General features: G+C 39.2%; 2 protein-coding genes across 6 annotated transcripts in view; one reads left to right on the forward strand and one right to left on the reverse strand.

The window, feature by feature from the left end:
- specc1 (sperm antigen with calponin homology and coiled-coil domains 1) overlaps positions 1–14,713 on the reverse strand; it is a 79,851-nt gene extending 65,138 nt beyond the window's left edge. For 4 of the 5 annotated variants that reach the window (XM_085175562.1, XM_085175559.1, XM_085175564.1 and 1 more), the window contains exon 1: positions 14,592–14,713. The gene's annotated coding sequence lies outside the window, so the exon portion shown is untranslated. Of the gene's footprint in view, positions 1–3,508; positions 7,592–14,591 lie in introns of those variants that run through there. The other variant, XM_085175560.1, reaches the window with a different exon arrangement.
- A 707-nt stretch (positions 14,714–15,420) lies between these two features.
- On the forward strand, positions 15,421–17,589 carry timm22 (translocase of inner mitochondrial membrane 22 homolog (yeast)). Its single transcript, XM_085174100.1, has 4 exons — positions 15,421–15,724; positions 16,127–16,323; positions 16,840–16,912; positions 16,998–17,589. The coding sequence occupies exons 1-4, from the start codon at positions 15,466–15,468 to the stop codon at positions 17,072–17,074; spliced, it is 606 nt and encodes a 201-aa protein (XP_085030226.1). The 5' UTR covers positions 15,421–15,465; the 3' UTR covers positions 17,075–17,589.
- Positions 17,590–19,261: the final 1,672 nt, after the last annotated feature.

Here is a 19,261-nt window from a genome sequence, read left to right on the forward strand (position 1 = left end):
GCTTTACTGTATGTGGATAGATCATGCCTACTGATGCCCCCCCCAATCATTGTGAGCCAGGAAAGACCCTGGATAATGTTTCCCTCCAGTACATATAAAAGGAAACCCTGAAAAATAGGCAGCACATTTTCCTCAGGTTATAAGATGACTATAATGGATTAGCACTGACATGTGGTATTTATTACTGTTCCAAAAAAAATACTAGCCAGGAGGTGCCTCGAGCCAGCGAGCTTAAGTTATTTTAGCAGAAACACTATTGAGCCACTTCCTGTAGGAGGGAGGAGAAAGAACACAGTCTCTTATCTGATTTGTTCATACCAGCAGCACTGACCAAGACTCCACTTAATCTCTACACCAGTAGAAGTTACATATGCAGTGTGAAAATGGCAGAAGTGGCTGTATAAGGAATATGGTAAAAGTAGGCCTTTTGCAATTTTTCTTATTTTCTGTCATATACAGGATATACTGAGATACGGTGTACTGATTTTGGATGTTCATGATAAACATGGCCAGAGTTTGAAGTAACGAAATCACCATACACACAAAATACCTGTGAGCCAACAAACAAACAAACAAACAAACAAACAAACAAACTACAGGCATCAGACGTCTGTAAGCATCATGTCTGAGACACTTTTTGTTTTCCACTGTTGGATCATTACATTATCAAAAAGAGGGAATAACTCATATATACGATCTCAGAAGACACATAGCTACTCAAAACCATGAAATGATCAACTGCACCAAGGCTCAGTACAAGTTAATAAACTCATGCAAAGCTACTTGAGTAAAGTCCTGGGATAAAAATATGAAGCTGGAAAAGACACACACAACAGGCTCCCTTTAAAAGCAGCACAATAATATAATATGATGTGGTCAGGGTGACTGTTAAAGGTTTGCATTTGATGTGGGTAATGCGCTCATCTGAGCAGCTGAAGGAAATGGAGGTCAGAGTGCAAAGACAGAGCATACTGGTAAAAAGGTTCGGTAGCTCCCAAAGGGTTGGCTGACTTATTGATCGTGATTGTGTGGTAACTTGATTCTCTGAGAAGCAGAGGACTCTTGATGAGAATAGTACTCTCTAGTCACTGTAAGCCTGTACAACCATGACTTCCTAACAGGAAGGCCACCTTTTTTTCCCTCAAGCCTCAACTATTTATACATTTTGTACTGCAGTGACTGAACTGCTGCATGTGTAGCAATTTAGAGCAGGACAAACGATGCTGCAGTAACGAGTAGTTGGCACATACTTAAGATAATTTCACACTGTAAGTACACTTTTAGGTGTTTAGGTACTGGTTAACAGCACAATATATTCAGTTGCTTTATTGACTGTATCAGAGCATGTGTTTTCCTGCTGGCCCATCATATGATACTTCGGGACTCTCTAGGCAATATCCCATGACTAGCTCCTGCCTAGCCTAGTAGTCTAACACTTCAGCCATGCTGTCTCACCTCCCCTCAGACACAGATTACATAGCTATGGCACCATTCTCTACAGAGCACAGGCTGTGCCTGTTTCTCAACCTGCCCTGAACACTTTGTAGGCTAAATGAGGAAGTGAGATACATTTGAGGATGTTTCAATCCAGGATGTATAATCGTGTTACTGATTTGTTTTTTTCTTCTTTTTTTGGGGGGGTGGGGTGGGGTGGTTACTATAAGGGAAGTAAAAGCTCTAGGCAAGCATTTTGAAAAGATAATAAATAGGAAAGAATAAGTGTCTAAACTTTAACACTGATACATTTTGTTTCCACTTTCCTCGACCACTGCAGAAGTCTGCATATGCAGTATGACCTTTCCATATTTCCTCTGCAGAGACAGGATTCTCAGGGGCCAGAGCCCTGTCCCACTTATCTTACAACGACCCAGTTGTGAAAACTAAACGTCTTTGAGAGACAGCCAGAAGTAACTTTAAACTTGATCTAACTAAAAACTAAGACAGTGAGAATCTCCCTGTAAACATCACATTAGCCAAGAAAGATGACAGTCATTTAGTGGTTTTATTACACTGCAGCTTGCTGAGTCTAATAAGACACATATGCTGCATGATGACATTATGACTTCTTCATGATTGGTAAAAAACTAAATATGGAATCTGCTCTAAAAAACAGCCATTTTTGAAAGGCAAATATAATTTGCAGTCACCACAGCAGTAAGTAATGGGTCGTCATCTGCCTTAATTATATTGCTTCCAAACTTGGCAAGATGATAAAGGCTGAATATGGGACGGAGAGGAGGAGGAGGAGGAGTTTCTCCAAATTTCTGACGGTTGCTTCTGGACTGTGCTGCTAGAAGGAGATAAGAGGAAAGCAACGGACAGCCGTCATCAGTCTGGGCCTGGATAAAACAATCACATACACATCATCTGATTTGATAGAACTTCAGGAAAGAGGGCAATGTGCTACCATTACAAAACCAAGAGAAGCACTGAAATCAGACCGAGCTGAATTATATGAAAAGTCAACAAATTCAACCACACGTCTTAATTTGAGGTTTGACAACTAACTTCCTGTATGCTTCCATTTCACTTAATCTAATAATTTAATCTTAATCAATCTACTGCATACAAAATTCAATAATCTAGCTTACTTTTGTTAGCTACATTATTAAATACAATCCCAAATGAAAGGAATTCATTTTAAAAATATGTAACTTTGCCTGCTCAGCTTGCCATTACTACAAATAGTCTCCAATCATAGAGAAAAATCCACGCTAATGGATCTTTGCTTATTCTCTGCCTCTAAATACAGACTCTGAAAAAATACAGGACAAGCAAACTGCTCTCCACTTCAAATATTTAGTGCATGTAGAATATAAATGAACTACTGCATCAATAACTCTCTGTGCATAAGAATGAAGATCCTGTCTATTCATTTTAAGTAAACCTTAATGAAAAAATGAAAACATAGGTTGAAACTGCAGGTCCTACAAAGGAGTGGCTGCAAAACTTGTTGCCTTCTTGTGATAAGACTCTGTTGCACAGAGTAAAGTCTGGTGTGACTGGATGCCACTGATACAAAGTTCTTTTTGCCGAGTTAAGCTAACGTATGTCTTTACCTCCAGACCATGGGCACTGACAAGACTGCTTCACAGACCAGCAGAAGCAGCAGCATGAATGATTCAAGAAATGATCCAATATAATGCTTCAAACCGCAATGGACACATAAGAAACAGAAAATAAGTTACTAGGTTAAATGTCACTCTGAATCATCACATCCTTTTGACTTCTTTCCTGTCTGGCTCTGTGGTTAGCAAAAAGGCTTGAGCTAAATAAATCTTAATATAATATACAATAAGGATAACATATGGCATCCTGTGTTAGCCACTGTTTTTAAAACTTCCCTTCCAACAGATCATGGTGGTGAATTTACTGGGTTTAAACTATTCTATAGTCACCAATCTTATATTAAATTCAAAGTAAAAGCATAGGAAGCTCTAAAAGAAGCGAGTAATGAAACAGTAATGGCAGATTGTTGACAAAACAAAAGACACAGCAGTTCACTTACGTTTTTGGTGCTGGGCGCTGTCCTATAGTCTGCCTTGTGCCTGAGTTCCTTGCAGCAAAAATGAACAAAATATTTCTCTGTTGTTATGCTCTAAAGAGGCTGCGGGGGGAAATGCAGGGCCAGGAGCAATGGCTTTCACCTCCATACAGCAGTCAGGATGAGGAAGTACTGCAAGTTGCCAACTGCTGTGCTATGTGTGCTGTTGCCTCTTTCACTCTCTCATACAAAAGCAAAGAAAGGAACTGTCTCAGCCATGGGCAAGTTGTTCTCCTCTCAGTTTTTCCAGACAGCATGAAAGGAAAAAAGTCAGGGATAGGCTGGAAAATGTACAACATTCAGATTTATTTAACCTGAAACTGTATGTTGTGAAAGAGAACATCAGTAGTTTTTTTTTGTTTTGTTTTTTTAAAAACATGCTACTGGAAATAGATTCTGGAAATAGATTTATGACACTGTTGTGCACAGTTTATTTCTAAGTTATCTGTAGGCTTTATACACATACATAATGGCCACTGACACTGACAAAGCCAATCTTTGTCTCAGAAACACACCAAAATATGAGGGCGGCTGATTTGTGGAGGGGTCAGCATTTTATGCTCTCCCATACTGATGTAATTTGGATCCCACAATGTACAGCATGCCAAGGCCGTGGAGCGTGTGGGCAGAGTGTACGGCACTCTGGGCTGGGCTGGAACAGGCTCCAGTTTGTGGCAAGTGGTAAACTGAGGAACTTGGTCTGACCACACCCTTATGCCACCACAAAACCTGCCTTTTAAAAAGGGGGATTCAGAGAGTGTAGTAACAGTTGAGTTAGATGCTCAACATTTTTTGTTTTTAAAGGCACGCAGTTTCACACTCAGATTCCAAGCGTGATTGATATACATCTGACAAAAACATGCTTTCGACGACATGGATTCTGATACTACCATTGTCACTCACTACATCATAAATTACACCCTTCTAGTGTCACAATGCCACTTTGTTCCCATGATTATTCACCATGAGTGGTGACCTGTGTCATTATTGGACCTAACTACCTAACCCTGACCATACGACGGTCTTTTTAAATCCTATATTTTGATGCCGCAAACAGAGTTAACTTCTTTTCTTCAATATTCATCAGATGACTGTAAAGGTTCTAATTGGCAATGGTAACCATGTTTTCTATCAACATCTATTCTTAATGGATTGCTGTAACACTGAGCATTGCAATACACTGAGTCATGAATCAATCTCTCTTTACTCCAAATTACACAGGAATGCAGAATACTTTATAATAAAATGAATCCCCAAAGGACAGACGTAATTAGGCAACCCAATGTATTCCAAATTCAGCAAGTCGTAGACAAGTTCAATTTATTTGCTAAGATCGATTGCTTTTACTTTAAAGGCAAATGTTCTCCATTTCCAGTTTGCATTGCCTTTCTTTAAGTTTCCCTACAGCTCAGAGAGTAGATAGCAAATGTTCATAGACAACTTGGTGTGTTTCATGCAAACTACAAGAAACTTTTCTAGTGTCTCAAGCAATGACAAGGATCTGGCCCCTCCACTAAATTTCCTGGACTTTTGAAAGCCCTAGCCTCCAAGCAGGGACTTTTTAGAAGTAGAAAAATACCCAGGACTTAATTTAAACATTAGTTTCCACAGTGGAAACAAAGCTTTCATGCTCCCAGGGGAAAGTTCCTGCAGTGGTAAAGTGGGAAGATTGTTTACCGTCTTTTTCTTCTTCCCATACATACCTTGTCATCAGCTTCTCCTTTTTATCTACAACTGAGAATATTTTCCAAGACGGTGCTGCTTACTTGGAGTAAACAAGAAAATAAACTGTGAAGGTGAAAATAAGGAGGCCTATGACTAATTATGATAACTATTTTTTCAGCCATACAACAGCTGCCTTGCACATCAGGACGTTACTATGAATTTCTGACCAAAATAAGCTTCCTTGCCATCTGCATAAAATTAATATATATGCAAGCAGGAAGTTGCAGACCCCTGGAGTAATGATGGTACATAAAACCATGTGGCTGGTTGCTCAGTGGGTGACACGTCTGTCAGGGGATTCCTGTCATCATATAATACAAGAGGCCAGGCAGACAGACTTCTGAATACCACAGTTCTCTCATAAAACTAAATGCAGGCACACAATACAGTAAACACCAAATGCTTGTCCTCCTCTTCCTTTTCCACCTTCTGTGTAGAGGAAAAAGCACTGAGTCAGAATCTCCACGCAGACACAACACTGTCACATGGGATGTAAAAACAAATACAAGATGTTCAATGATTCAGTCGAGCATGTCTAAAAATACAGCATTTTCCATCATCACTTGGCATTTGAAAATTGAAACTGCTCACAAAATTAGCCTAAGGCAAATAGTCTGAGAATTACAGGATTACACATTCAACATAAAATTAACTTAGACTAACATGAAAAAGGAATATTAGTAACAGTCCAAACAAACTTGAGTATGGCTAGATCCCAGTTTCAAGATGTGAAAGCTAGCTTGGAAAATAACAAAGTAGCTTAACACAGTGAAAAAGTTACAAATGTCAGTGTTGTCAAATCTCTGAAACAGACATTGCTAAGAAGAATGAGGTGTGATTTCATTATGTATATAATACTATACTGTTGAGGGGCAGGCAGTCTGGTTATTCATTTTATCACTGTTTTTGATAAAGCCTTTGCGTTTAACCTTCTTGGTAATACTGTATCTGAGAATCTGATCCAAACCACACCAGCGCCAAGATTCATGGATTATATTAGCAGTTGCTAGTCACTACTGATGTAGCAACTGGTGAAACCTAATATAGAAATGATGACGTCTATCATTGGAAGCTACTTGGATGCTAATCATAGTAGAGAAAGAGCTCTGTAACTAAGCTTCTTAAAAATGAAAGAAGAGATTATCTGTGTGTCACTGCTGCTGCTGATGATATTAGTGATATCTCATTACCATAACAGCAGCTGAACAAATTGCCATCTGCATTACAGCTAATAAACAGATAGATTTTTTTAAAGCATACTACACTCCCAAATTAAAAGCTATTTTACTTTAAGATATAGAAAGTAATACAAAGTTGCTAGTGGAGTTGACAATACACATCCAGGAAATTTTCACCTCCCACCCATGCAAAAATTGATTCATTTTGTCTGACCACCCTAGCATATCCAAAGCATCTGTGCGGCACCTGGATGTTGCAAAGCGACGTGTGCAAAGTCATTATATGGGCTAAAGTGAAACAGGAAGTGAGTGGGATTAGCTCGTATACCACGCTGTGAGATAATCTTTGTTCTCCCCCTGTGTTCCCCCTTTAGAGGAAAGAGATGTGAAACTAGGGTGCAAAAAGCTGTATTAGAGGGTTTCCGGCAAGGTTTTACACAACATACTAGAGTAAATGTGACATTTTTGTACTGTGAGCGACTTGTAAGAACTGAATGTAGCAAAATCATGATGTAAAAAACACTAAAATTAGCACAGCTGTACAAATATAAACAGAGTAAAAGCTAAAACCATACTGGAGTGAATGTAGGAGACTTAACCTACAGCTTGGAATAGTTTCATATACAACAAGAAACTCCACTACCCTTACAGTATTATACCGCACCGATGCTCAACTAAAACCCAGAAAAACTACTTCTCACCATCTGTATATAAAATAGACTAAAGATTATAGCTGATGTTGAATCATCACTTTTTTAGTTCAGTACAAGATGGGAAGAAAGTAGAGCTAGTCAGGAAAGTGCTGTGTCGACAATTTCCTTTGATCTGGACCCAGATCAATATAACGCTCGCCTGGTCTGTTTACAACATGGCCTCCCAAACTAATCACTTTTTGAATTTATGCCCATATAGAGAAGCCCAGTTCCCAATGTTTATGTCTGATACAGTATTCATACACTGAAAATATGCCACTGTATTTAAATTAGGATAAGCTCCAATATTTGGTCTTCACTTGTGTACTTACTAACTTTTCAAGTACATGGTGTTTTTTGTCATCTCTCTCATAATCAGAGTCCACAGTAAAATGACATGTCTTTAAATATATATGATACTACATGAAACCGTAAACATTCAGAGCAAAAAAAAAAAAAAAAAAAAGATTATAAAAATAAAGCTTATTCCCATTTCATAAATAAATAAATACAACTGCATAATAGTTCTGGTATCAGAACAGCTAATTAGAAAATTACAACAGTCATCAAAGCAATCATTAGAAAAACTGTTGACTTTCCAAATCTATTCAGCTCAGCTTTCTGAACCATGGTTTGGTACATACCATGTTATTTTAAGGGGTGGATGGGGGGAGAAGTAAACTCCATTAATCTGATGGATTTCCATTTAACTCTCTTCATAGCTCCACCGAACATTTTAGCATAAACACCAAGCACATGGTTGGTGTTTATGCTAAACACCAAGCACATGCTTAATTAACTTATCATCCCAGCAAACATAGTCATCATCTCCTCAGTGAAAACTGGTCATGATAACGGTAAAAACTGTGTTACTGATGGATGAATGTTTATCCAACACTGGTCCAGTGAGACCATCTTTTACAAAGCAACAAACAACAGTGATATTAATGCATGAAGAAATTAAATGTACATATTCTTGTTTTTCTTAACCCAAGCACATTTGCTTGACAGCTAATTCTATCAATAAACACTTGTAAGAAGGCAGCACACGAGGTGTTTTGTACATAAGCACGCTAGTATTACAGAGCCTGTTTTTTGTTTTGTTTTTTTTCCAATACAAACACTTTTACCTAGATATATATTCTGTCTTATTTGTTCTATGATTAACTTAAGATGTCTGATATGGTTTTTAGGGCAAGAGCTCAGGAGCGCAGTTGAGACACAACATGCTGAGGGAAATCAACAAAAACTTCTGCCATAATTCTGGATGAATGTTTGACCAATGATATCTAGGTAATGTAGAAGTAATACATCCAGAAGACCTTAAGGTTGCGTCTCTGATGTCGGCATAACTTTAATTTTGCAACAACTTTTCAATACTGTGTCACTAAAGTGTCAGTAAAAATTGTTAGCCGACAGTTTTTAAACATGGAAATGTTTGCTCAGATTACGTATGCTGCACAAGAATTTCCTAATCATATATTCTCAACCTAGAAACACACTTAAACAATATTTCATTACATACCATAGTTTTAAAAAAGTACAATTAATATCCCATAAATTAGCTCCAGATGTTAGACAAGCACTCTGTTGGTAACACAGCACTATTAGCAAGAGCTCAAGAGTAGGCTTTGAAATGAAGAGATGCTGTATTGCAAAGCAAGAACTCTGTATCAGTTTTAGGATGTCAAACTTCCATATTACGGTTGTCAACAATCAGGGTAAATCCCCTTAATGCTGCAACTTAATTTATGAACATGTATGTTCAGAGGGTGGCTAACTTAATTCTATTCTTAATGTTTCCTCTAAGGAAATATAGGTTTATAAAGTTATCCCTTCAAAAACTAGTGTATCAATATCAGAACAATCACTATACACAGTGAATAACTGAGGTATTCACTGTGCCACATCACAGCAGTTACAGTCATCCATTATTTCCCAAAAACCTGCTCTGTCCTCGATTCGTCAGTGATACAGGAGCATGAGCTGAGCTAGATACAGTCTTCATGCATATTTCATCTGGTCCATCCTCTGTTTCATCTTTCTCAGAGCAAGGCTCCCTCGAGGGGCTAACTTCCTGCTCTGATGGTGTCAAAGTTCTTTTCTAATAAACAGCCAGTCAAAGCCACGTTGCAATAAACCTCAGCTACTTTTCAGTCTGTCCTGGCTGGCTACATGTACAATGAGTGGGCGGATTCCATAGAAACACTAGCATAGCATCCAAGATGACTGTGAGAGAATAAAAAACAGACCTCAGTAGCTTTCCACAATGGAACACCGTAGTATTAGTACCACTGACTAGAAATTCTGTCCAACCCAAGAGGAGGCTTCCTCTCTGCGCCTTTTGATTTTGCAACAGTACACAGACTTGTGGCATGAGAGCTATTTTATGTGAACAGTGGGTGTGACCATTTTAATTTGTATGGAGACTGAAAGCTATTACAATGGTTCAGACATCTTTCAAATACCAAGCAAACATCATAATGACACTCCCGTGTATGCATAAACATCACACATGTGAACTGGCCTGTCCTGTCCTCTCCTCAAAATAGCTCAGTAGCTTATTTTATTTGTCCATTCTGAAGCTGGATATTACACTTTTGAAAAGCACAGCTGTTGTTGTCAGGAGGGAGGGCATGCAAAAAAGCCTGATATTTCTGTAAAGACTATATCTGCGCTTCACCTCAGATCTGGTCCAAATGACCCATTTACAAAAACAGAAGCATTCCTTTGAGGCACTCAGTTAGACTGCGATGCTTGTCAAGAATGCAATCAGTTTCCTGGACAGTAATCAACTAAAAACAGCCAAAAAGAAAAGTATTCTTAGAGTTACCTTCTTTATTGAATGCTCTTAGAAAGATGTAGTGCAATGGCTTTTAGACACTAGCGTTTTGATAGATTGAGCATTAGCTTAAGGAGGAAAAAAAAAAGGCAAAGAGAAAGTTGCTCCTGGGAATAATGTGAAGGCTGGAATCCAACTGTGCCTCTACAAAGGAAAAGTTAAAATATCCCAGAATATAGCAACTTTCTCAGAAGGCACGCGGACTACCAGAAACAAAGGTATTTCTGTTTATTCAACTGATTGAATCCCACTGTAGTACTCATTTCTGCTCCAATCATCCAATCTCATCCCTATCTCCTCAATTAAATTCTCCTCTATTGCAGTAAAGGACATGCCACTCCAACTGTACATACAGGCCAGACCTTGCCTCTTGAGGACGAATAAGAACCATTTTGTTCTCAGATGAGTGTGTGCAAGTGTGTCAGGGATAGAAAAGAGCTGACTGACCACACCAGGCTTAGAACTGGCTTTCCATTTTATATTAGCATTGGCACCATATTAGAGTTTTAGAGCTATTCTTGACATAGACAAGAGGGTCAAAACGCATAGCAATAAATTTTAAATGAATGGTTACAAAGAGAGAGTGCTCTGGGAAATGGACCTTAAAGCACAAACAGTTATTCAAGCTATACTTTAGCTGTATGACAACACAACACCCTGCAGTTCTGAGTCAAACTGGAACTATGAACTATACTCAGACAGATCTGCTCTTATTTAACACTTAATTTGAACTGATACACAGACCCTGAGCTTCATTTTCATTTGAATCTTTAAACCTTTCTTAATATAATCAATTTAATTTAAAGCCACATAACACTCTGATTTGTTTATTCCCAGTGTCTTTACACAAAAATGTATGCAAAGGAAAGTGTTGCCAAGGTGATCGCTTTATGAACAAGCCCACAGTCTAAACATTGACATGCACAGGCTTTAAAAACAACACATACTTTCTATTTTACATGGACATAGACTCTCTCTTCCTCAAGCTACAATGTGTCCACAGAGTTATAGATGAGGTAGATATTCACATATTTTGAAAATCTTCCTAACTGGTTCCATCTTTTACAGAATTGTCCCTCCTCACTATTGAATTGACAATATAGTTTAGATTACACCAAGGACCTGCAATACTCACCAATGACCCACACTTGACTTCTGAAACAATGCCAGATGGCTATTCAGTTATTCCCCTTAACCTCTACCCAACATTGCTTTTCTAAATACGCTGCAACTTAACAGCAGAAGGGTACAAAATGAATTTGGAAAGCTTCTATCAGTGGTCCTTGAAATGTTTCAACTTTTTTGCAGTCCATCTGATAAAAATTAGTAGAATTTTTTATGACTCTGAAACAGAACAAAATATGGAAAACTAAATCTTGACTTTAATCTTTTTCACAGCATTGTAATATATTTAGAAATTAAAATTATAGTATCTATTGACAGCCACCAAGCTACCTTTTAGGGGAGCTGGAGGTTTGGACAGTGTACATATGAATTAAGATGAGTTACTGATGTCTTAAGGTTTACACTGAGTCAGCAGTTCTTAATTATCGTGGTATGCCATTCCCAATGAAGTAACCTGGCAAAATATCTGTGATGAGGGCTTACCTGATTAAGCATAGCAGACTAAAATCACTGTAATATCTGCCTTTCACTGTTTTTATCATCAGAACCAGAAAACCCTAGGGATTAATAAAGTATTCTGATTCTGATTACTAAATCAGGAAAAGGTTACTCCAGTGCAGACTCATTTCACACAGCATATCAGGACTTCAGTGGTACTTTCCTCTTGCTATCCATTAGCAGTGTAGTTAACTTAAATGATTACAGGATACTAGCACTGACAGGAGTTATTCCTGGGCACTGGGGAAAGCACTAACCAGAGACCTTGAAATTCTTTTCATTGAGCAGAACCACTGAAGGAGATCACTAGATATAATTTTCTAACAAAACAAACCATTCCACCCTTGGACATGGGTGATCCCCACATAACCCCTGCCTATAAATATCACACCAGTGACAGGAATTAGTGTGGATAATGACTTGAACATAGGATGAGGGAACCTCCAAAAGTTGCTTCTGTTCATCTGGACGTAGCGTTTTCAGTGGGAGAAACGTTTCGTCACTCATCCAAGTGACTTCTTCAGTCTCAGCTGACTGTAGGTTTCCCCAATCTTATAAACAGTACATTTGCATAATGACTGAAACCAGCCCACTGAAGGAACAATGGGCTGGGAGGTCAGTTGCTTCATCATAATTATGCAAATTCCCATGACCATTGATCAACAACCACTGATCAATGGCCATGAGTACCATTCAAAGAGAGTTGGGGAATGGCTGCAATCACAGCATTGTAAGGGTGAGGGAAGTTAAAAAAAATCAACTGAGGAAGAATCACCACTGGAGGCTCTAAGGGTTCCAAGTACCTCTACTGCAAAGATGGCAATCCTATTAGTTCTGTCTTTTTTCTGGCTTTCACTGATCAGACAACATTAAAACCCCCAGCCCTAATATGTGCCCTCATTGTGAGAGCACACAAGCTCTGACCCATTACAATATGTACATGACCTCTGTGGTGTTTGGCACTGGGATGTTGACAGGAAATCCTCTGTGTCCTATGAGTTGCCGGGTGGCACTTCTGTGGACTGGACTTCTTCCAGCACATCCCACAGATGATCAATGGGATTGCAAAGTGTGGATAGTGGAGACAGGGTCACTGCTTCAGACTCCTTGTTATGGCCCTCATGCCTAATTCCTGACCAAGTTTTTGACTGTTACAGGGAATGTTAACCACGAGGAGGGCGTGTGCTTGATCTGTTATCATGTTGAAGTGGGTGTATGAGTGAGCGTAATATCCAGGTGAATCCCAGGACCAAAGTTTACCCAGGGATGGATTACACCCACTTCACCTGCAGTTTTAATGCTGTGGCTGATCTGTGTGTATCGCAGATTGATAAAAAGGCAGGAACCAATTTCATCAGTTAATGTTCAGAAATTAACAACCTGATGTATCCACTTTAGAATGCGCTACTGTCTGACTGCCCATCGTGCTGCTGACATATGATCGACATCCAATAGAGTTTCTTTGAGTCCTGAACACAGACCAATGAAGCATTTCCCCTTCTTAAATGGTTAACCATGAGAAGCAAAGCCTTATATTGCCTAAAAACAAACCTCATCAGAGCTGGTGCAGTGCTTATGTTTGAACTGGCTTTTCTGTTTGCATACTCAAAAGAGAAAACCGTCATTTGTTCACTTATCACAGGACTTCAAAGTGAGCCGTGTAATTAAAATATGTATTTGGCTTCTTAATTTTTCCTCTCTTTTCATTACTGAAATGTTCTCTTTTGCTGAAGTTTATCATTCGGGCATGATTATGTTAGATACTCGGCTGGTTTTCTGGAACCCATCTTTTAAGTCTACATTTAAAGGTTACCTGGCGAGAGAAAAATTACACACAGAAGCTTAGTCAGGATAATTTGTCATAATGAAACATTTAAGGATCTACTAAAGTCAAAACCAACAAACGTTTTACAAGTACCTGCAAGAAAACACAAAGACATGTTTGACAGCTTCACACAGAACTCCTCTAATTGGGAACAACTGGCTGGCTGATGACGTGTAGAAAACCAGCTTGCAGCACACAGAGGCAGTTTTGAAGGTAATTTGCCATTAGCATCAAAATTTACTTAAAGCCTGAGCAACATTAGTAACTTTATCTCTGCATTTTCAGTTTTCTGTCAGGGAGAAGTGTTAGACAAACACTAAAAAACAAAACTAAAATCTAACAGGAAACCAGGACCTGACTGACCTCTCTTTGCAGAGGTTTTAAGACCAACCTGGGGTTACTTTCCACTTTACAAGAGGATAAGCTTATTCCAGTACTAGATATTTAGATATTTATATCAGACACATTGTACACCAACAAAATAAATCAGATCAAAGAAAAGATTTTAAGCGTAATATTCAGACCAGTTTAAATAAGTTGACCCGTTCTTCCTTAAGGAGGAAACTTACAAAGTGTTACATTACCAGGCATCAACACTATCACCGCGTTAATACCTTTTATTTTAATGTTTATAAAGAAGGCATAAATACTGCTCAAGCAGAATCCTGTTGGACTCGTGATGGTGCAACCTTAGCCAGTAAACTGAAAAAAAATTCAGGATGGACATTTGCAGCTACGGAAAATGGGACATGAAATGCAGCGTTAGTACTGTTAGTCCACTTGGCCATCACTGCAGTCATATAGTGCCACGCTCAATTAGCGTAAAAACAACACGTCCTTGGCTCGGGCTATAATTTTATGACAGCCGTTATTATCGTTTGAGGAAAAACGCGTCTGCTCTCACAATGACTAGTCGTTACGTTAAAGGAGCATAGACGTGTACAGAGACTATGCTCGCAATGAACATGTCACCGTCAGCCACTTCTACGTTGGTGTAACTCGGCGAAACCCGAGCGACTCTCTATAGCCCATTCTTTAATTTAGACACCGAGAAACAGTAGAGCCTTTACAGTGAAGTTTACAAATTTCACCCCAAACAACGGACGAAAAAAGCAGAAACGCCACATGCTATGAGAAATAAACAAGTGTTAATTAATCTCACCTGTTCCGTACTGCGGTGGAGCTGCTGTGTTGACAGGATGCTGCCGCTGCCGCCTCACGCACGCATTAAGGTCTCACCACCGGCGGTCTGAGCTCGAGCCGATAGGTGGAGCGCGTGAAGCGAGTTTGGCGCATATGCTTTGGCGCAGTGTTTACGGGGTTTCTGGGAAATGTGGTCTTTTTTTAACAGGACAGAAAAATGATAAGACAGCATGTAAGTAACAGCGTTTTCGCCTCAGGTGTAAACTTATTTAGTCAATTTAATTTGTACTGTACCTTTGTTTGAAGTTTAGTGTGTTTCAAAGTGGTTCACAAATGAGTGACAGGCGAGACAGATAAACTGTAATAAATAAAAAATAATACAATAAAGACAGGAGTATTGAATAAAGAAAATAGACGTCAATAATAAAAAATATATATTAATGATAAAATAAACACAAAAATAAAAGTAATTTAGAAGACATTAATATAATAAAACCGAATTAAATGTAAAGTAATCAATAAGATCTAGTATAGTCTTGCGAAATTCTGTTACGTTATTTAATTATTATTTGATACAATAATCCAGTGCAAAGAATGTAGGTAGACTAAGTACAGTGTTACGTACAAGCATAAACTCCTCAAACACACTTTAAATACAGGTTGACTTTGTGTCGAATGTGCTAAAATTAACCAAAGTAATATTTTAGTGAGAAAATAAAATAATTTTAATAAAAAATATATGAGAATACACACATATTATTTATCGTGTTTTGTTCGTGTTTTGTGAAGCTAAACACTTTAAATACCGCTATTTCTATCAGCAGACAAATGGGACGAATATGCGCGCGCTCGTCTTTCGACGACATTTACTTGAAGCTCTGTCATTGAGAAACATGGCGGCCTCCACAAGAGCTGCAAACGCTGCTGCTTCCAACCCACAAGGTCCAGCTTCGGTCGGCCCGAGCGTGGACAGCCCGACTCTTCAGTATAGTATGATTCTGGAGCATCTTATCGGTGACAAGAGGCCCGTGAAGGACCTGAACCCCGCCGTGATGGGGGGGCTGCCTGTGCCTCCGAAAAGCGACGAGCAGAAGATGATCGAGAGGGGAATGGAGAGCTGCGCCTTCAAGTCTTTGTTGGCCTGTGTGGGAGGTAAACGGAGACATTGAGAGTGTAACAAACATCACAAGGGTTTGGTGTTTTAGTGCGTGTTTGGCTGCTCGTGCAAAATATTTCGTGTGCTAGGTCACCTCAGATATACGAGGCTATGGGAGCTGTAATGCTATTATACCAATAAACAGCAAATTAATCAGTCATCTGATCAAACCAATCGGTCATCGATATTGTCTTGTTTTAAGATTATGTATTTGTGTTCAGACATAAATGTGAAAGCAACATTTTAGAGTTTTGAAACTTTTTGAATAAACAGTTATCAAATAATCAGTTTATAATAAAGCCACAATGTTGCCCAAATGTAGCCATTCAGCTCAATAGCAGAAAAGATCTGTATATATTACAATTTTAAGAGTCTGGTGATGTTTTTGCTCACCATAGGGTTCGTCCTTGGAGGAGCTTTCGGTGTTTTCACAGCTGGAATTGATACTAATGTTGGCATCGACCCCAAAGACCCTTTGAGAACTCCAACAGCACGAGAGGTTCTAAAGGACATGGGCCAGAGGGGGATGTCCTATGCCAAGAACTTTGCCATTGTGGGCGCCATGTTCTCCTGTACAGAGTGCATCATTGAATCAGTAGGTCACAGCATCTTACATCCTCATGTGGGTTCTGACAGACTCATAGTGGACATATAACCTCAGACTGGAGCTCAGAACAAAAGGCAAAAATGAGCAAAGGCGATTAATTTTCAGTGTATCCATCAGTCTCTTTAGAATAATAAGGAATGAATGAAATAATGATAACAGTTTGTCAACAAGGGTTTGAGATGTGATGTGAATCCATAACATGGCTTCAAAGAGGAAAAAGGCTCAATATGTGGTCAGATTACTAGAGCACCGTCAGAATCACTGAAGACATATTATATATGTGGACAGCAAAACATTTTCAGCAAAGTAGTTGCAACTTACGCTAAGTTTGTAAATGTGCAAATAGTACAGCAAAGGTGGATGCCAGCTATCTCTTATTAGTCACTCCTCTTTCTAAAATGTAGTTACAAGTATTATATTTGCTTTGCATTTCTTGCTTTTATTCTATCCCTGCAGTACACTGTGGTAATAACTGTCTTTTTTGTACCTGTTTTTCATTTACAGCACAGAGGCAAATCTGACTGGAAGAATGCTGTGTACAGTGGTTGTGTGACTGGAGGAGCTATTGGCTTTCGCGGTATGTAACTTACTTCATTAACTAATAGTTTGCATTACAGCAAATTTATGCATTTTGTCCACGTGTTTATTTTTCTGTTTTGCAGCTGGTCTGAAGGCTGGTGTTCTGGGATGTGGAGGCTTTGCTGCATTCTCTGCTGCAATTGAATATTACTTGCGGTGAAGCTCTATGGAGTGGCTCGATGGACAAAAACATAAATATTACACATGTGGACCAGAGAAAGAAGACTTGCGCTGTGAGCTTGCTAACCGTGATGTTTCCCTGCACATCAAGGATGATTGCTGTTAAAGCAGAATAGAAGTGTACTGTTCAAACACAGGGATTTTAAGTGGCACCACAGTGGGCTAAAACAAACAAACAAAAAGACTTGTCTGTTTTTCCTGTGACTTTCATATTGTGGACAGTTGGAGCAAGAAATGCCAATTTCTCATGGTGAATCTTCAGAGACAGAGCAGAGTGGGTCTGCTTCAGTGGCGTACTGATCAGGTGATGAAAGCTGAACTTGTGTGAACTTCACTCTGGGTCTGTAAAAACTCAGATGAGCACTCTTCTGCCTGTAAAACATTTATTTGATGTGTAAGTAACTAATCCACACAGGATTATTTATAATAAAAGCATTTTTTAAAATTGTGGATGTATTACTTTTCCTTGATTATTAAAGGACTACAACCCCCAAACTAGTCATTACCTTTGCTTTATTTTTTTCTTTTTTTATTATAGTGAAAGTAATCTTCAGGAAAGGTTCTCCAGGCTTTTTGAAGGACATTCAATTCAATTCAGTTTTATTTATATCGCCCCAAATTGCAACAACAGTTGCCTCACGGCGCTTTATATTGTACAGTAGATCATACAATAATAGATACAGTGGAAAACCCAACAATTATATGACCCGCTATGAGCAAGCACTTTGGCGACAGTGGGAAGGAAAAACTCCCTTTTAACAGGAAGAAACCTCCGGCAGAACCAGGCTCAGGGAGGGGCGGCCATCTGCTGCGACCGGTTGGGGTGACAGAAGGAAGACAGGATAAAGACATGCATTCAAAGCTCTTCTTCGGATGTTGGCTGCCTTCCCTTCTCTGTCAAGATGATCTCACTATTCACTAATGTTGAGGTCCAGGCTGTGGGGAGACAATACACAGCTGATAGCGTTCCCTAATGTGTTTTTCTATCTGAAGATGGTGGTGTTGTAAATGCTATTTATTGTTTAATTACGTTAGCACAGTAGTGATAGGAAGGCCCCAACCCCGCCTTCCTGGGAGCCAACCAATAGGACCACTCCCTTATGTCTGCGACTAGTGAGACCACAATCATCACCATCTAACAAGGTACCAGTGATATTATTTTCCACTTGTATGCACAATCATACTGGGTCACAGGTTGAACAGATATCCACAGGTGGTATAGAGGAAGTCCGGTAAACAGGTCCCTGGTGGCAGGAAACTAAGTCAGTGGGTCAGAAGGAGCCAGCTGAGATTCAGTCTCTGAGCATGTTACATGTTGTACACTGGGCTTGGAAGGTGGGGTGTAACGCTGATTGTCCATCAGCAAAATTCCCTGTTTGAATTGTTTTCTGTCTTTCCCATCTTGTTCTTCATGTTCCTTTCATTTTTGCTTCTAGTGTCCAGCTGATGCTGATGGTGCTGACACACGGTCATCTGGATCTTCATCATTGTCTGAGGTGATGTCTGACAATTTGCTGCATGACCTGACTTGTTTGCTGCCTATCTGGTCATCAGTTTCTTCTTTCATCTTTTATTTTCTGTCATGGTCCTGTGTCATTTGACACAGCTTTTTGTGTTTATTAGTATTATTATTATTATTATTATTATTATTATGATCGTGTGTTCTAGTTCATTCTGATTATGTGTTCGGGTTTAAACTTTTCAGTTGTAAGGGTTTTGGTTCTGTTTAGTTTCTGCCCATGTGTTCCTTCTGTTCTCTGTCTGTTACTGTGTCTCTGAGTCCAGTCTGTGCATTACCTGTTTTATTTTGAAGGTCTGTGTTTTGTTTTTGTTCTGCTCTCCCTGTCTCGTCTGTGTAATCAGTGTCAGCCGTGTCTCACAGCTGTTTCCTCTCAGTCCTGTTCACCTCTTGTATTTAGTGTCTGCGTCTTCCCCTGCTCGTCGTTGCATCATCCCTCATTCTACTCTGTTTGCCCGTTTTCCTGCCTGTTGCTTTCCAAGTTTAGTTAGTTTTCTGTTCAATCTGCAAACTCCCAATAAAGCCAGTTGTTTTGACTTCACATTTGCCTCTGTGAATCCTGCTCCTGGATTCCTGCCTGCCTTCACACAGCCATGACATTATATTCTTTTCTTTCTGTTATTTATCTTCCTTCCTTGAGTCTCTGTC

This window comes from Neolamprologus multifasciatus, chromosome 10 (genome assembly GCF_963576455.1).
Source record: "Neolamprologus multifasciatus chromosome 10, fNeoMul1.2, whole genome shotgun sequence".
NCBI lineage: Eukaryota > Metazoa > Chordata > Actinopteri > Cichliformes > Cichlidae > Neolamprologus > Neolamprologus multifasciatus.

Excerpts from the sequence above, each read along its gene's own strand:
- timm22 (XM_085174100.1), top strand. The coding sequence starts at position 15,466 with ATGGCGGCCTCCACAAGAGCTGCAAACGCTGCTGCTTCCAACCCACAA. Across the intron at positions 16,324-16,839 it reads CAGAGTGCATCATTGAATCA|CACAGAGGCAAATCTGACTG; the intron begins GTAGGTCACAGC and ends TTTCATTTACAG. Across the intron at positions 16,913-16,997 it reads AGGAGCTATTGGCTTTCGCG|CTGGTCTGAAGGCTGGTGTT; the intron begins GTATGTAACTTA and ends TCTGTTTTGCAG.